This window comes from Brassica oleracea, chromosome C3 (genome assembly GCF_000695525.1).
Source record: "Brassica oleracea var. oleracea cultivar TO1000 chromosome C3, BOL, whole genome shotgun sequence".
Classification (NCBI taxonomy): domain Eukaryota; kingdom Viridiplantae; phylum Streptophyta; class Magnoliopsida; order Brassicales; family Brassicaceae; genus Brassica; species Brassica oleracea.
In genome coordinates, this window is record NC_027750.1 from 16,954,280 (window position 1) to 16,970,300 (window position 16,021).

At 32.3% G+C, this 16,021-nt stretch overlaps 3 protein-coding genes across 4 annotated transcripts; all 3 read left to right on the forward strand.

Annotated features, from left to right (window-relative positions):
- Positions 1-425: 425 nt before the first annotated feature.
- Positions 426-3,389, forward strand: LOC106329570 (axial regulator YABBY 5). Of its 2 annotated transcripts, none has more exons than XM_013768262.1 (7): positions 426-631; positions 1,332-1,451; positions 2,091-2,199; positions 2,279-2,327; positions 2,444-2,519; positions 2,886-2,958; positions 3,045-3,389. In XM_013768262.1, exons 1-6 carry the CDS (start codon positions 560-562, stop codon positions 2,952-2,954), a joined length of 495 nt encoding a protein of 164 aa, XP_013623716.1. In that variant the 5' UTR covers positions 426-559; the 3' UTR covers positions 2,955-2,958; positions 3,045-3,389. The 2 variants fall into 2 exon arrangements, with proteins under 2 accessions (XP_013623716.1, XP_013623717.1); XM_013768263.1 differs by having other exon boundaries at positions 3,050-3,389.
- Positions 3,390-8,979: 5,590 nt separating this feature from the next.
- On the forward strand, positions 8,980-9,980 carry LOC106330000 (F-box protein At2g35280-like). The gene is made up of 2 exons (XM_013768576.1): positions 8,980-8,992; positions 9,310-9,980. Exons 1-2 carry the CDS (start codon positions 8,980-8,982, stop codon positions 9,978-9,980), a joined length of 684 nt encoding a protein of 227 aa, XP_013624030.1.
- Positions 9,981-14,004: 4,024 nt separating this feature from the next.
- LOC106328987 (SPX domain-containing protein 2) lies at positions 14,005-15,715 on the forward strand. The gene is made up of 3 exons (XM_013767544.1): positions 14,005-14,385; positions 14,613-14,739; positions 15,066-15,715. The coding sequence occupies exons 1-3, from the start codon at positions 14,116-14,118 to the stop codon at positions 15,512-15,514; spliced, it is 846 nt and encodes a 281-aa protein (XP_013622998.1). The 5' UTR covers positions 14,005-14,115; the 3' UTR covers positions 15,515-15,715.
- The last annotated feature ends 306 nt before the right edge of the window (positions 15,716-16,021 follow it).

Here is a 16,021-nt window from a genome sequence, read left to right on the forward strand (position 1 = left end):
TTATTTTAAAAACATAATATAACTTGATAATATTTTGTTTCTTTTTTTAGAAAATATCGGATATGAAATAACATAATCTTATTGGTTGGTGAATCTAGATGTTCACCCTTGGAGATAAACCCAAGAATAATTCTTTATTAAATTACATAAATTTTATGATCCCTTAGGGCATCATTAATCCCGGTCTCTTAGTCGGGGTTTTTAACTCATGATTTGATTTTTTTGTTTTTTTTTTTGTTTTTTACACTTTTTTGCTAAGAAACGGTTTTTATATATCTTATTTAAGAGATGATTCTTAGTTTTTCTTAGTTAAAATCTAAGAAAAGTTAAGAACCGTCTCTTAGCCGAACCCCGGTTAAGAGATCGTGGTTAACGATGGTCCTAGCATCATTGTTCGTACACAATACCCGTTTTTAAGGCAAGTGTCTGCTAGATTCAAAAAAGAAAGAAGCAAGTGTCTGCTAGGAGAGAGAGAGACTTTCTCCTATATAATTGATTTCATCTTCTATCTATTCCTCTACACAAAAAAACTTGTTTGGTCTGGTTTCTTCGATCGATCATGGCTAACTCCGCGACGGCCGCTGAGCAACTTTGCTATATTCCTTGTAACTTCTGCAACATAGTTCTTGCGGTATGATTGCTTAGCCATAATGGATCTGCATGTTTTCTGCAAAATCTTGTATCTAAAGATATGGCCAGGCATATTAGATCTGCCTTTATTTTCTTTGTACTATATAATGGCTTATGATAAAGATCAATACTGCGGCTCTTTTCATCAGTTCCACTATCTTACTAACGTTCAGAATTCTCATCAATCAAAACCTGTCTAATTTATTTTTGTCAATAATAAATATTTGGTTTTGCTTATGGTGCCAGAGAGAAGTCACCATCCCAAACATGACTTTTTTCCCCCATCGTATGGATTTATCTTCTCTCTATTCTTGCTTTTCTCAAAGAAATTTTATAATTTAAGTTGTGAAATTTTGTAAGGTCATGCTGTGTATCCCTATTGACTATGCATAATAAAAAGAGAAGATGATCTTCTACCTCATGGCACTAGTTTTGTTTGATAATAAAAAAAATTGATTGCGTTAATTTCAGTCATTTTTTGTCTTTTGCTTTACAAACCATAAAAACCATAGGAATGTCTAATCTATATTAACAGGAAAAACAAGTATATTTTCACTGTTCTGCTGAATAATGGTCATATAAGCTTTTTGTTGATCTATATGACTATATTTTATGGATCTGGGCAGTAAACTCCAATTATCAAAGAAAGAAAATCAATTAATTAAATATTATGAGGTTTTTGTTTTGGTAAAAATGTGAAGGTAAGTGTCCCATGCAGCAGTCTGTTCGACATCGTGACCGTCCGATGCGGCCACTGCACCAATCTGTGGTCTGTAAACATGGCAGCTGCTCTTCAGTCGCTTTCACGCCCTAATTTCCAGGTCTTTCTCCCTCCCTCTCTTCACAGTTCCCAAAATTATAGGGATTTGTAATTTAAAATGCTATCTGAAATTTAGGGCTCTTTTGTTTGTTTTCGAAATAATATAGACAGAGATCTGAGCTTCTTGTTGCATGTTTCTGCCTCTAGCCGCCGTCTACATCTGCATAGCCCCAAATAAATTTATTACATAATCTTTTTCAAATTTATATAATTTTCTTTTTCCAGCCTTTTTTTCAAATTTATATCCGCAGCCTTTTCCATAATTATTTAATAGAGCCCTAGCTTATGTTTTGATCTGAATACTGATGTGAGCTGCATCCTCTTAGATTTTGATTGACATGAAAGTTAGGGTTTCATTAGTTTGGTTTTTTCCTTTTCTTTCTTTCTTTTCCTTCTAAATATATTATCGGATTCCTTTCTTTAAAGGTTTTTTTGTCTTTTACTTTTCTTTAAAAATTAATAAAACGTCCTCTAGTTGGTCCACTTTGTTTTCTCTCTTCATTTCCTAAATTAGACAATGCATAGATGATTGCTACTCAATCCTTATGATTCATCATTTTAGTCTGAAAATTCTAAGTTATTTATAACAAATGTGGCATTCATAAATTTGTTAATCTATTGAATATGAAATATGGAATAGGTAACACCTTATTCAACGCCAGAGTATGGATCTTCCTCAAGAGGCCACACCAAAATTTCTTCCAGAATTTCAGCTCGTACCATTTCTGAGCAAAGAATTGTAAACCGTCGTAAGTGAAAATTACTTTTTATGTATAATTAAGTAAACATACGGAATAATTTATGTGTATTTCTTATATTGTCGTTCAGCTCCGGAAAAGAGGCAGAGAGTACCTTCAGCCTACAATCAATTTATAAAGTAACAATTTTTTGTTTAGACATTTACATTTACATATTCATATAATTATGTTTATTATATTCGAAATCTGTTAAGATTGAAGTCATTGATTTGTGCGTAAACTGAAAATTCTGAAGAGAGGAAATTCAGAGGATCAAGGCTAATAATCCAGACATAAGCCACAGGGAAGCATTCAGCACCGCCGCCAAGAATGTAAGTTTTCATTTTGTAAAAAGGCTCACATTTATTTTAAAACATTCGGTAAAATATATATTATATATAATCGCAGTTATTTTCTCTACATTTTAACTATTGTTAGATAAAAGTTTAAAATTTCATCAAAATGGTTTGCCAATCATATCCCTACAGTAGAATTTATGTATGTACAGGTAGTGGCATATACGTACTTATCCTAATAATTATTTTATTGTATGTTATTAGGGAGATAAAGATGTACTTTATCCCTTTAGTAACATTCTTTTATGTATAATATAGTGTGTTCTAACTACATATCTCTGACATTTTGTTATGACAATTTAATAAGTTATTCTATCATTAAATTGATTGCACATATGGTAGTGGGCACACTTTCCTCATATTCACTTTGGTCTAATGCTGGAGAGCAACAAGCAAGCTAAGTTAGCTTAATAATGTAAGTGTATTGTACATCTATCAGATTCACCATAGTTATATATTTAGTGTTAACTTCAATATCTTACTTATATTTCTCTGTTATAGTATAGGTGTGTCTGGTAATAAGTGCTGGAGCTTTGAAGTACAATGGGACAAGTGCTGAGAAGATAACTATATATCAGATGTTATATATATCATTGAGAAGCTATATATTACTCACTAGGTATATATTATATGATCTTGGGGAACCGTCTGATCATATTTATATATAAGTGAAGATATCTATCTTTAAAACCATATATAAATAAATTTTATTAATAAGCTGACTATGATTTATTTTGTATGGCATTTGTGTTGTTCGTGTTACAAGATGTATGAGTTCCCTTTCGGATTTATCTTATACATTGAATCCTAAAGTCTACAATATGTATTACTTTCCCTATTATCCTCTATGTATCATTTATGTTTTGTCAACAATCCCTCCATACATCTTATACCATTAAATGGTACAAGTACAGAAAGTAAGTATTGTAAGTTGATAATGGTATCCATACTGAAAGATCGTATTACTGTTTCATTGAAGAAAATTCTTTCAAGAATGGCAAGGAAACTTGTATCGAATCCTCAAGTAGTTAGCGTTAGAGCTACTGATTGCATAACAGATATTGTATGACAAAAGATATCACAGAGATTGTTGATGGTGTATTGAATTTTTGCAAATATGACACGATATTTTTGCAAATATGACACGATAAATATTCGACTAGATACTGAAACATGGAAATCAAGAAAAATATCCAGGATACATTAATGAATTGCTGACATAACAGTAGAGGTTGATTTTAAAATGGGAATGTAGCTCATATGGTAGAGCACTCGCTTAGTATGGTTTCGATACTCGATACATTAATGAATTGCTGACTTTACAACTCTGGTTTCGATACTCGATATTGTTAATCTTAATTTAAGTTATAAAAAAAATGAAATCCACTGTGCAGACATTACTTATAAATATCTGGGAATATTAAAAGCTTGGTGTTTTGTAATTTGTATATACGTACATATTTAATTATTTATGTGACAAATTAGGGTATTCGGAAATAAAGAGAACAAGAAAATAAGTTGACAATTTCGCCTTTGGAAAAATGCACATATCTATGGTTCGAAGCATGGTGTTTTGGTATTGTCTGGTTTTTGTTGGAGATGGATTTTTTTCTCTCAGAATTCATTAAACGACGAACTCGGTCTGTCAACATCAATATGTTTAGCACAATATCGAAGACGGTTGAAAAGAGGAAAGACAACTTGCAAAAGAAAGGCGGCATAAATAGAAGGAAAAGATTAGTGAAAAATTTACTCTGGGAGACAGATCCTAAGTTTCCAATTATACTCAAAGACACATCCCTTATATGTTAATAGAAAAACATTAAAAAAGTTATAACTTGTAGTTTATACTAATTAAAAAAGTGCTATGCTGAGTTGTCATGTAATTGAAATGCTAATTTTGCTTACATGGCGTCTTGAGAATCAATTGAGAATTTTGTTAGTCCAAAATTAAATTGATAGAGAATGTTATATTATATAGTATGTCCACTATGGACCATTTATTTATCAAAATAAAATTATTATATATTCTTTCCTTAAATAAAACTTACGGAATTACCAAATATGATTAAAATATATATGACAATTAATGATTTTAAATAATAAAGAATTGCAAACAATCTGTATACTTTATATCATTTTTGTTTAATTATTTATTATTAAAATAAATTACACAATTACATTAATCATATAATAAAAATTTAGATTTTTTGTATATATTGTATTTTAAATTTTTCAAAATGAGTATAAATTACTAAAACTGTTAAAAGTCTCACATAAACTTATGTGATCAAGAGTTAAATTTTTTTCTATAATAAGATACAATGATTATAAAATCATATGAATAAATAATTCTATTTTAATAGGTATTTATGTTTATATATATATATATATATATTTTTTTTTTTATATCGTTTAAATTAAACTATATAATATGAAAATACAGACTTATATTTTGATATCTATGTAACATATATTTAAAAGTTAATATTTTAATTTTGAAATCTTCAATGTTTTTTTTAAATGATTATAAATTATTGAAATCACTAAACATTCCACATTAAAAAAATCGTTGGTATAAAATTTTGTTACAAAAATATGCAAATAATCATAAAATAATATGAGTAGAAACCTCATTTAATAAATATTGATATTAAAAGTATATTATATATCTATGTTAATATCATTTAGATTTAATTATATATCATATACGATAAATAAAATTGATTGTTTTGATTTATTTACCCTAAAATGATTGCGAATAAACAAGAGCGGTCGTTTGATTTATATGCGCACACCAATTTATAACATAATAGTAACTGATTTCTTATTTATTTAATATATAATTATTATTCTATTATTTTATAATATGAAAAAAACATAAAAAAGGAAATATTTATTCTGCACAAAGCACTGATTTTAACTTAAGTATGTATCTCTTTAATAATTTTAAATCTTAACATTTTCTAAATCTCAGGCCAAAACAAAATAACGAAATGAGAATAAACTCAAAATCAACATTTATCGAGCAATAACTAAAATGAAAAAACGACACAAAAATGAGAAAAATATTGAAGATATATAGGATTAACATGTGAACGTAAACTTCTTATAACCACAATTAACTTTTAAATTGTTAAATCATGATATAAAACCGAGCTGAGATAGTTTTATTGTAACCAAATAGTAGGCCTGAGATTCTTCGGCCTAAACGTTAGGTTCTTATGCGATAAGTGACTTTTTTACCTAAAATATTTTTAAAAATGGGATCAGCCCATCATTAAACAAATTATGTAATTAAAAAAAAAATATTAATTCGATCAAGAATATAAATTTTATTTTTCTATACGATATTTATTAAATAATTTTCATATAAATTTACCATGCGTAAGGCACATGTTTTATCCTAGTTGGACTTAAAGAGCACTTTTTCCTATTAAATTTACCAATCTACCCATCAACTAGTGTGAACTGTGTTTGGTTGGATTTTTTAACTAGACAAAATAATTTTTTTTAAAAGCAATTAATTTTTTTTATTCTTTATTCAGTTTGAAACCAGCTATCTAGATCCCTAAATCGAGTGACTTCTCACAAACAAATCCTAATCCCTTTCTCTCTTTCTCTGGTCCAGAATCCAATCCATTGAACTCTTATTGCGTTTTCTTCGGCAGCCTGGTTTCACAATCATCTCAAGTGCTCGTGAATTCTTTTTTCTCTATGCCTTGTGTTACATCAAAAGAGTTCAAGGTCAAAGCTAGGGAGCAGTTTAAAATCAAAACTATATCACATCACACTTCCACTGACCACAACCAAAGATTTGAGGACTCCATCATCCACAAATCACCAGATCCCATCACTCATGTCCACACTTCTCCTCCCCATGACTCAGTCGTCCACAAATAATCCGTCCACATCACGCTTGTCCACGTCACGGTCCATACGTTCCCTTCCCAAACATTATGTATGCTTTTGTAATATTTGCGGTATGTAGGTCTTTTACATTATGAAACATTATGTATGATTATCAAATTAAGTTATTTGACATATCCACCGTATCACTTAGAAACTTTTTACCTTTTGTACCGCCAACCACAACAATCATGTCCACAACAATAACATACGCGACTAACCACAATTTCCTATCCACGGCTTTGTAACCACATTCTCTTTATTTTGTTTTATCCCACACTTGTTACTTCTGTCCACATTCCTTGTGTCAATGTATTTTTATATAATTATTAAAATATATAAAATATATATACGAAAATAGATGTCAAAATATAGAGAAAAAGAAATTACAATTTATTGTAGTATTTATTTTTGCTTTATATGCCATAAACTTTGAAAAAACAAATAAACAGAGAATGGAATGAATAATAATAATATAAATAAAAGAACTAACAAATCCAAATGTTGTTGAATTGTACATTGATATTCACATCCTCGAGTCATTCACTTATACCCATGTACCTACTTTTTTGTTTAAAGCTTTAACATTAGTTGTAACTAGACACAAACTTAGTTAGCTTACGGTTGGTCTCTTTAAAAGAAATATTCTTTTACTTACACAAAATGAAGGTGATTTCTGTCCAAAATAAAACAGCCGTCCACCCAAAGTGTGTCAACTAGACAATGTGTCTTCAAAAGCAAACATAATACACAATGTGTCCTTCTATGTAAGTCTCTCAAGATTAGTCGACTCTATCATAAAAAGAGGAGAGAAAGATCAATAAGAAGGTCACTTCACAATCATGACGCAAAGCTGCAGAGAAATTATGCTGTATAACAATAATATTTTTTGTAAACTAGACTGTATTCTAACTAGGATGTTTAATCCGGTAAAACCTTTTACCGAACAATTTAAAACTAAATCAAAATAGAGAAAATAATTTGAATTTGATAGTACCAAATAAACTTAATGGATATCATTTTCAGAAAATCGCAGTATATGAATATTGTTCGGTATATTAACCAATCCAACCGAGTAAATTGAAGAAATCGATTAGTTAATTAAATATATTACTATCCTTATGTAAATTTATAATAAAATTAATAATATATACATAAATTATTTTATTTATTTGATATTCAAAATTAAAACCTAACTTTAAAAAAAAATTTAAAGATAAATAGTTCATTTTGTTTGAGGTTAAATATGTTATTTTATTTTTCTTGTTTTCATCAAATTAAATAAAACATATTTTTTCATGGTAAATGTTTGTGCTAAAATATAGTTATATAATAATAGCATGATATTACTATTTTTTTACTTCTGTTTTTATAGTCTAAAACAGAAAATATTATATTTAAAAGTAAGAGTAAGGAATATTTTTTTTTTTAACGCTGGATAATTATGCTATTACAACTATGAGAAATATATATTTATGTTTTAATAAATCATATAAACTAAAAATTGTTATAAAAAAATAAATATATTTATGATTTGTTTGGTATAAACAAAATAAACCAAAAATTGATAGTATATAAATTAAACCAAACAAAATTAGACATGGTTCCAGTATGTTACTAAATTTTATAAAACGAAAACTCGAACAAAGCCGGACCGAAATCCAAATTAAACAAACCTTACTTTGACAGTTTGATAAGCCACTTCATTAATCGCCAACGTCTTCGTGAATATATTTTTTTTGAATGATCTACCATCAAATTTGTCCTATCTTACAATATGCTAAATTCATATTAAACAGCTTTTGTTTCAGGTGAGAACTTAGATCAAGACCAAAATCAACATGAAAAACCTTGAATTTATGGTCATTGGATACGCATTAAATAATGTAGCTGTCGCGCTAAGTGATCTAGATTAGTTAGAGGGCGTTTTACTGTCGAGTAATTCAATCTTTATAAATAAAGTTGACATATGCGTCTACGTCGTTCTAGAGAGGGGGGCTTTCTCGCCACGTGACAACTCTCTATTGGCTTTGTGTGTTTCACGCGTTCCTATTTTTTTTTTTTCACTCGATTGGGCCGCAACAACATATTGCCTTTTGTGCGCAAAATTGGATTTGGGCTTCCTTACCGAATTTTAATGGACACGTATTAATACAACATTCATTGTGTTTAATGAAACGTAAGAGACATTCTCTATTTTGACATTTTGGAATTGAAAAAAAAAAAAAAACACAAGGAGTAAAATCACATTTGCCAGAAAAAAAAAGGCCAACTCTTAATTAATCTAAACCCTAACCACAGCATACAAACTTATCTCATGTACATCTTACAACAATGTTTATTTTTTTCATAACAAAATATATATTATCTTTTAGTTTGGATTACAAAAATACAACAATCATACTCATAAGCAATACCTGTGAATATTAACAAAAATTGATTTATTAACCATTGCCGATCAGTCGATCCAGATTACATGAAACGTTAAAACATAAGTACTAACAATCAGTGCCGGTCCATTACAAAAATGATGCCCCTAGGTAGGATCGAACCCACCAACTCGAATAGACATGTAGGCTCTCTAGCCACTACACCAATGAGACATTATTAATATTGGCGCCCCATTTCGGCTATAATATTTGGTGTCCAAAGCCTATGCTTCGCGGGCTTTTGCCCAGGGCCGGGCCTGCTAACAATCAACGCAAAAAACATAAATGTAGAATTATGCCTTCGAATACATTACAATCCACTAACACAATGAAAACCAACCAGCACACCTCCTCTTCGGTCCTATATACACAAACGACCAACGCAAAGCACCGTACTGAAACATCCTAAGAAAAATACAAAACTCTAGCATTTCTCATCAGTTCCATGAATCCAAAACAAGCTAATATGCTTACTCTTCAGACCATGCCTGAAGACATGCGTCTGTTCATTGTTTCGAAAGTAGGCACCACCTCCCCTATCGACTACTTCAATACAATCATCACTTCCAAGAGCCTCAAATTCAGTTTTGACAACTACTTTGTTGCCAAAGATCTCAAACTCTCACCTTTGGTAAAGAAGCCCGCTCTAGCTACCCGATACAAAACGTTGATGGACAGCTGCCTCAAAGCCAACAATGTTGATGCTCACTTTGTTAAAGGTATGCTTGAATACTTCCATTCTCAAAATCAGTTCCTAGGTCTACATCACATCCGCATAGCCTCAAAGGGTGGTCACCTCAAAGGAAGGTACGTTTATGGTGTTCTCCTCATGGCCATCGGCCAAACAGAGAAAGGGGTGAAAATCATCAACAAACTCACTGATGAGCAAGGTTTTTCAGTGGTGGAAGATTGCATGGCAAATTTCCAGCGCTCTCTCGAACGCCTCGATCTTCACATGAAGGATATCTACGTGAGTTCCCTTCTGAAGATGTGGCCAGATCTAAACTGCCATCCTCCAGAGGACAACACAGTCTGCTCCAACTGTCTCCACTTCTTTTTGCTGACCAAGTTCTTTGTGATGATGTTGGGCCTTAACTGATCGCTTGGATTTAGAGAACAAGCTATACGCCAAACGTTCTTGGCGTTTACACGTTCACGTCTTCCATTTTCTTTTTATTTCTCATTTTGGTTTTGTGCTACAAGTTAAAGATTTATGTTGATCTTCAATTTGTAACCTTTGCTTTGTTTCCAGTTTTCCTTTCAAATTTTAATAAAATAATTTGCAAAATAATATAACAAGCCATTCTTAGCTGCTAAAAATAAAACTATATGTTATTCCCATGCTATGAAATATGAATGATTATCACAATTGATTATTTAAGGCTTTGTTTGAGTATATCCTTCATGGGCTTTCAGAGTTTAGCGTAACTTTAATGGGCCACACCCTAAGAAGCCTTGCTTACAAATAATATAGACGTGAGTCCAAATAGCACCAACTCCCCACGCATAATAAACGTCTTAGTACGAAAAAAAAATATATCCACAAATGTTTTACGTCCTTTATGTCTACGTTAAGTGTGAAATTTGATATTATGTTGTAACGTGTGTAAAAATTACTCCTTACAAATATAAGTTCGCTCTTACAAACCTTAATCAAAATCAAACTCATACCCATTACAATAAACACAACCAAAAACCAAAATTTTGCTCTTGGTATCCCTGATAACCCAAATAAACAGTATATCATAACAATGTCCATATTTGCAAATAACAAATCAGTCAAGATCCTTTTCCTCAAAGTATTGTTGGTCTTACTGTCTCATTTTTGTTTTCTTAATTACCTACCCCTATTTAAAATGATTACTACTCTCCTATGAATAAAATCCAACCGTCAAATTTCCTTAGAATGAAAAACACTAAAATACAGCAACATCTATTGCTCTAAACATACGAACCATTTCATGATTTGTAGACCCCAAAACATACACATTCATTATACTAATTTCCCCTCCCGACAATAGCCATTTCAACACAACAATAGCCATTTCAGAAAATACCTTGCAAACAAGAACACAACAGTTTCAAATCCTTATCAAATAAAACATCCGAACCCGGCGCGCGGTATACCCCTAGTTTGACAATGTTATCTTATTCTTAGATTATATAAAATAATATCTAATGAATAAGTCGAGTAATCTCATATTATGTTCCTACAATAGAATCACTTCCAGAGCCAAAACTTGGTTTGGATATATTTGTTAAGGTAAACTTAGAATTTTTCGTGATACTATAAAAACACAAATTTAAGTATTTGAACAAGGAACATGGATCGAAAGTATTGTGTTTTGAGCAGGAAAAACATATCAGTTTAGTAACCTTAGTTCTTATTGTCTAACTTTTTAGTCGAATTCTTAAATAGTTTATCCCAAATACTTAAAATTGAAGAAACTCGTAGCTGTTCAAAAAACCAGCAAGAGTCGATATTCAGAAGGAGTGTCGATCGTCGATCGACATTGACACCTTAGTGTCGGTCGACACTGATGCGAGAAGAGGGGCTGACATGTTTGTGGCCGACTTGAAAGACAAAAGATCCACATAATTACAAGATTAACCTAGTCCATTTTTACTTAATATTATGTGCTCTGCTATTGTTTGGGCAACACACCACACCCTTTACACATTATTTTCACATTATTTACACACATAATAAAAATTTAGAATTTTTAGTATATTTGGAGAGCAGATCCAAGACTCATTCAAATATTTGTAATGGAACTCCATTGTTTTCTTACTTTATCATATTTATGTATTCTATTCAGACTATTGCTATGATTTTCTTTGCTATAGCTTTCTTGTTAGATTTAGGGTTCATTAGGATTTTGATGGATTAGCCAAAACTAACTGCTAGGATGAATTTATATATTTTCTTCATCAGAATTGTTCTTAGTTCTTACTGCTTGTGTTCTAGAGTAGCTAATTATAACTCTGAACTTAAAATTGTAGACAACTACGAAAGTAGGATCACACCTTGAATTAATTATGCTGAGCTAGGTTGCTAGATACATGCGATAGCTGATCTAGTAAGTTAGTGAACAATATCGATCAATTCAATAACGCTTGCCTACAGAAGAATCGACATATAACTAGTCAATAGTATCTATCGACACTCGATCTGTGTTTACATGCGAGAGCTGGAGCACTGGACTTAATCACAATTAGACTCACAACAAGAGCTGGATATCTTTGCATTAGAATTTGAGTTCTAGGATTGTCATTCACATACCCTTAGCTTCTATTCCATTTATAATCTTGATTGTCTGAAACCCTAGATCTACCTATTTATTCTCATATTCTTACCACCAACGACCAACCAAATGCTTTGTTTTGCCTTATTTATTGCTTTAATACTATTAATTTACCTAGCTTAGTCGCGATGTTATTGAGTTTATTGTGTGTCCACACACCCTGTGGATTCAATCCCTAAATACTATAATTGAACCTCTTATTTAAGAGAGTAAAGTTACTCATACAGTAATTTAAGTTATATCAATCATCCTAGCAGTTCTATATTCTACAAGTTTCATCAAAACCATATAAAATCCTAAATCTATCAAGGTAACTACTCATACATAATTAAATCTAAATTAATTGCATAATAAATATATATAATAAGTTATATTAGAGTTCTAATGCAAATATTTGAAAGTGTCTTTGATCTTCTCTCCAAAAACTATTAAATTTGTGTCAAGATGTGTGTTTTAGCCTAAACAATGGTTTAGCTAAAATTATATATAGTAAGTAATACTCGGCCAGGGGTAATCTTGTAATATGTGAAATTTTTTGGACCTGAGCCCGATTTTTAAAAATATAGTCGTTGTGTCTCGCGTTGGTGTCGATCGCCACTAAGGAGAGTATCTATTAACACTCCTTATATATTTCGATTATGACTTCTTTGAAAAGCTATGGGTTTTTCATCTTAAGCTCCAAAATGCTCGATAATCTCCACATTGTTCCAAAACATACATGGACTTGAAAGTACTCTAAAATAGACTCTAAAATAGACTCTAAAAAGAACTTATACTATGACTAAAAATAAGTAAAATCCATTGTATATCATTTGGCCCTGACAGATAGGCTCACCTATAGACACATGAACAACGATAGGATTTGTCCTAGATGTGGTAGCCCACTGGTGTTGATTAACCATATTATTTTTTAATGCCCCAGCGTTGGGGCTTTATCGGTCTATCCATCCCTTCCAGGTTAACTTTTTAGTTTATCTATATACCAAAAATGAACTTTCTGTTTTGGAAGAGAAAAGATGTGACTCCATTAGAGCCACAATTCGACACCTTGCCATGGATATGTTGTTACATCTGGAAGGTGAAGAATGACAAACTCTTTAATGGGAAAGTCATCCCTCCAATTGACAATCTCCAAATTAGCTTCACTTGAGGCAGAAAGTTGGAGAAAGGCTAACCAAAATGTGGAGAAAGTGGACAAGGATTACGACGATCCTCATACTACAATTGTCGAGACATTACCCCCCTTAAATACTTTGAGTCACAATTTTCCAAATCGATTCTTTATGGATCGGTAATGGCAATGTTAGTGATCTAGAATGTAGTCTTAAGGATCACATGGGTACTGAATTATTTGGACTACATACATGAAACAGAAGCTTCTCGACTTACACGCTGAGATAGAAAGATTACTTTGGACAGTCTCATGTATGAGAGATATGAAGATCTCATCGATCGTCTTTGAGACAGATTGCTTAGATCTAGTAGATATGACTACGAGCCCGATGGACTGGCCAGTTTTTGCTTCGGAGATTAATAGATTTTGGAGTCTACATAATAACTACAAAAACATGAGCTTATATCATATTTTTCAGAGTGATGGTCGAGCAGACCAACAAGCGAAATAGGCTAGGACCATAAGTTTTATTTTTTCTCACATATATCAGACACGGTGTTGTTCTCTTTGGAAAACTGTCTATTCGGCTAAGATTAAGTCTAAACAAGGGAGCGAAAAAAAACAGAACTGGGAAACTAATAAACTAATAAAAAATAAAAAAAATCAAGAGATGTGCTTCGAATAAAAAGTGGATATTCCATAAACAAAACTGCGAATATTCGACACACAACGAAAACAATATACGCCATATGAGGCAGGAGCAGGCCTCCCCACGATGTGTTTTGTGTGTGTTTGGCTAGCCTCCTCCTTGTGCCATGAAATTCGGCAAGAGTCTTAGCAACCAGATCGAGGAAACCTTGCCTGAATGGCAAGACAAATTTCTCTCCTACAAGGAGCTCAAGAAGAAGCTGAAGCTCTTGGAGCCTAGAGGTGGCGGCGATAATCGCCCAAACAAGCGTTCCAGATCCTCCGACACAGATCCAACGAAGGAGGAGCTTGATTTCATTCGCCTTCTCGAGGAAGAGCTCGACAAATTCAATTCTTTCTTCGTCGAGAAAGAGGAAGAATACATCATCAGATTGAAGGTAAAACAATACAACAAAAAAAAAAAGAGGCTCTGTTTCCTTTAATCTCAAAACTCATTAGTTTTGATTATGTGTCATGTCATTGATTGCTACAGCTTCACGTTTTATTACTTGTGATCTGATGTAATTATACAATTCTTGAATATGAACATGCCTCTTGTCGGTGTTGGAATCCTAAATAGGCCTATTTATCCTGGGCATTGAACTCTATATTATTGTTGCTGCAGGAACTGAAGGACCAAGTGGCAAAGGCAAATATTTCAAATGAAGAGATGATTAATATAAAGAGAGATATTGTAGATTTTCATGGAGAAATGGTCCTGCTGATGAATTATAGTGCTCTCAACTATACAGGTTATATTTTCTTTGGCTGTTCCCTTGACCTCACATGTTTTACCTGTTTAACAATTTTCACAAGGTCAATGGATGTTCAGTTTTAGCAGTTCCTTGTAGGGGAGACGCAATACATTTTTTTTTTTTTTTTTTTTTTGCACTAGTCTTCATATTACGTGTATAGAAAGAGTTGATATTCTTCACGATTGGTGTACTGTTTGTTTACTGAAATGGTGCCCACATGAAGGAGGGAATATGCTCTAATTTGTTTAATTGTCCACTCGAGGTTGTTGCCTTTATTCGTATTCTCTATAATGCGTAGATTTGGGTTCTTTTCGTTTTTACAGGGTTAGCTAAGATTCTCAAAAAGTACGACAAAAGAACCGGTGCTCTTATCCGACTACCATTCATCCAAAAGGTTCTGCAAGAACCTTTCTTCACCACTGACCTGCTCAACACATTTGTGAAAGAGTGTGAGGCTATGCTGGACCGCCTCTTCCCGTCTAACAAAAACCGGAATCTTGAGGAAGACAAATCAGAGCCAACAACGTCTGGTACTGTCAACTCAGAAACCAACGGTTCTGATCTTCTCAGACTTCCAAAAGATTTGTCTGAGATTGAGTACATGGAGAGCTTGTATATGAAGAGCACTGTCTCCGCTCTTAGGGTTTTAAAGGAAATCCGCAGCGGTAGCTCAACAGTTAGCGTCTTCTCGTTGCCACCGTTACAGGCTAGTGGATTAGAAGATGATTCATGGAAGACGAAAGTTGGTGCCCTGGAACAAGTAGCGGAATGAATTTTGACTTATTGTTATATTTCAATCCCTCTTTTCTTTAATACTTATGTACAAGTAAAATCGAATTCACTTAAAAGTTGTGTAAAAGATGAATTAAAACTTAGAGCTGTGACCAGCTCTACACATTTTGCTTTTGCTGCATATCTTGAATGGAACCTTCTATGTAACAGCAACGTCTTTTTCAATAAAAAAAGTGGTGGAACCTTAAATCTCGGTTTTAAATAGCGTTTGGTGAGTCTTGGCGTCAATGAGATCGACTCACGGTAGATATAAAAGTAAACGCCAAAAATCATTGATAAAAGAACGTTTAAAACAAAAAAATAAAAATAAAAAAATGAAAACACAAAACCAAAACAGAACACCGAAGCGAAACACGCAGAACACCACAAAGATTTCTATGAAACAAAATGCTTGTAAACTCTGTTGAGAATCACCATCTTGGAACTCTAGTTTTCTCCTCACGACCAAAACCATCGGCTATTTATTCATTGTAGAATTAATTAGGGT

Coding starts and splice junctions, on each gene's coding strand:
- LOC106328987 (XM_013767544.1), top strand. CDS start 14,116: ATGAAATTCGGCAAGAGTCTTAGCAACCAGATCGAGGAAACCTTGCCT. Junction 14,386..14,612: donor AATACATCATCAGATTGAAG/GTAAAACAATAC, acceptor TTGTTGCTGCAG/GAACTGAAGGACCAAGTGGC. Junction 14,740..15,065: donor TAGTGCTCTCAACTATACAG/GTTATATTTTCT, acceptor TCGTTTTTACAG/GGTTAGCTAAGATTCTCAAA.
- LOC106329570 (XM_013768262.1), top strand. CDS start 560: ATGGCTAACTCCGCGACGGCCGCTGAGCAACTTTGCTATATTCCTTGT. Junction 2,200..2,278: donor GCAAAGAATTGTAAACCGTC/GTAAGTGAAAAT, acceptor ATTGTCGTTCAG/CTCCGGAAAAGAGGCAGAGA. Junction 2,520..2,885: donor TCAGCACCGCCGCCAAGAAT/GTAAGTTTTCAT, acceptor CACATATGGTAG/TGGGCACACTTTCCTCATAT.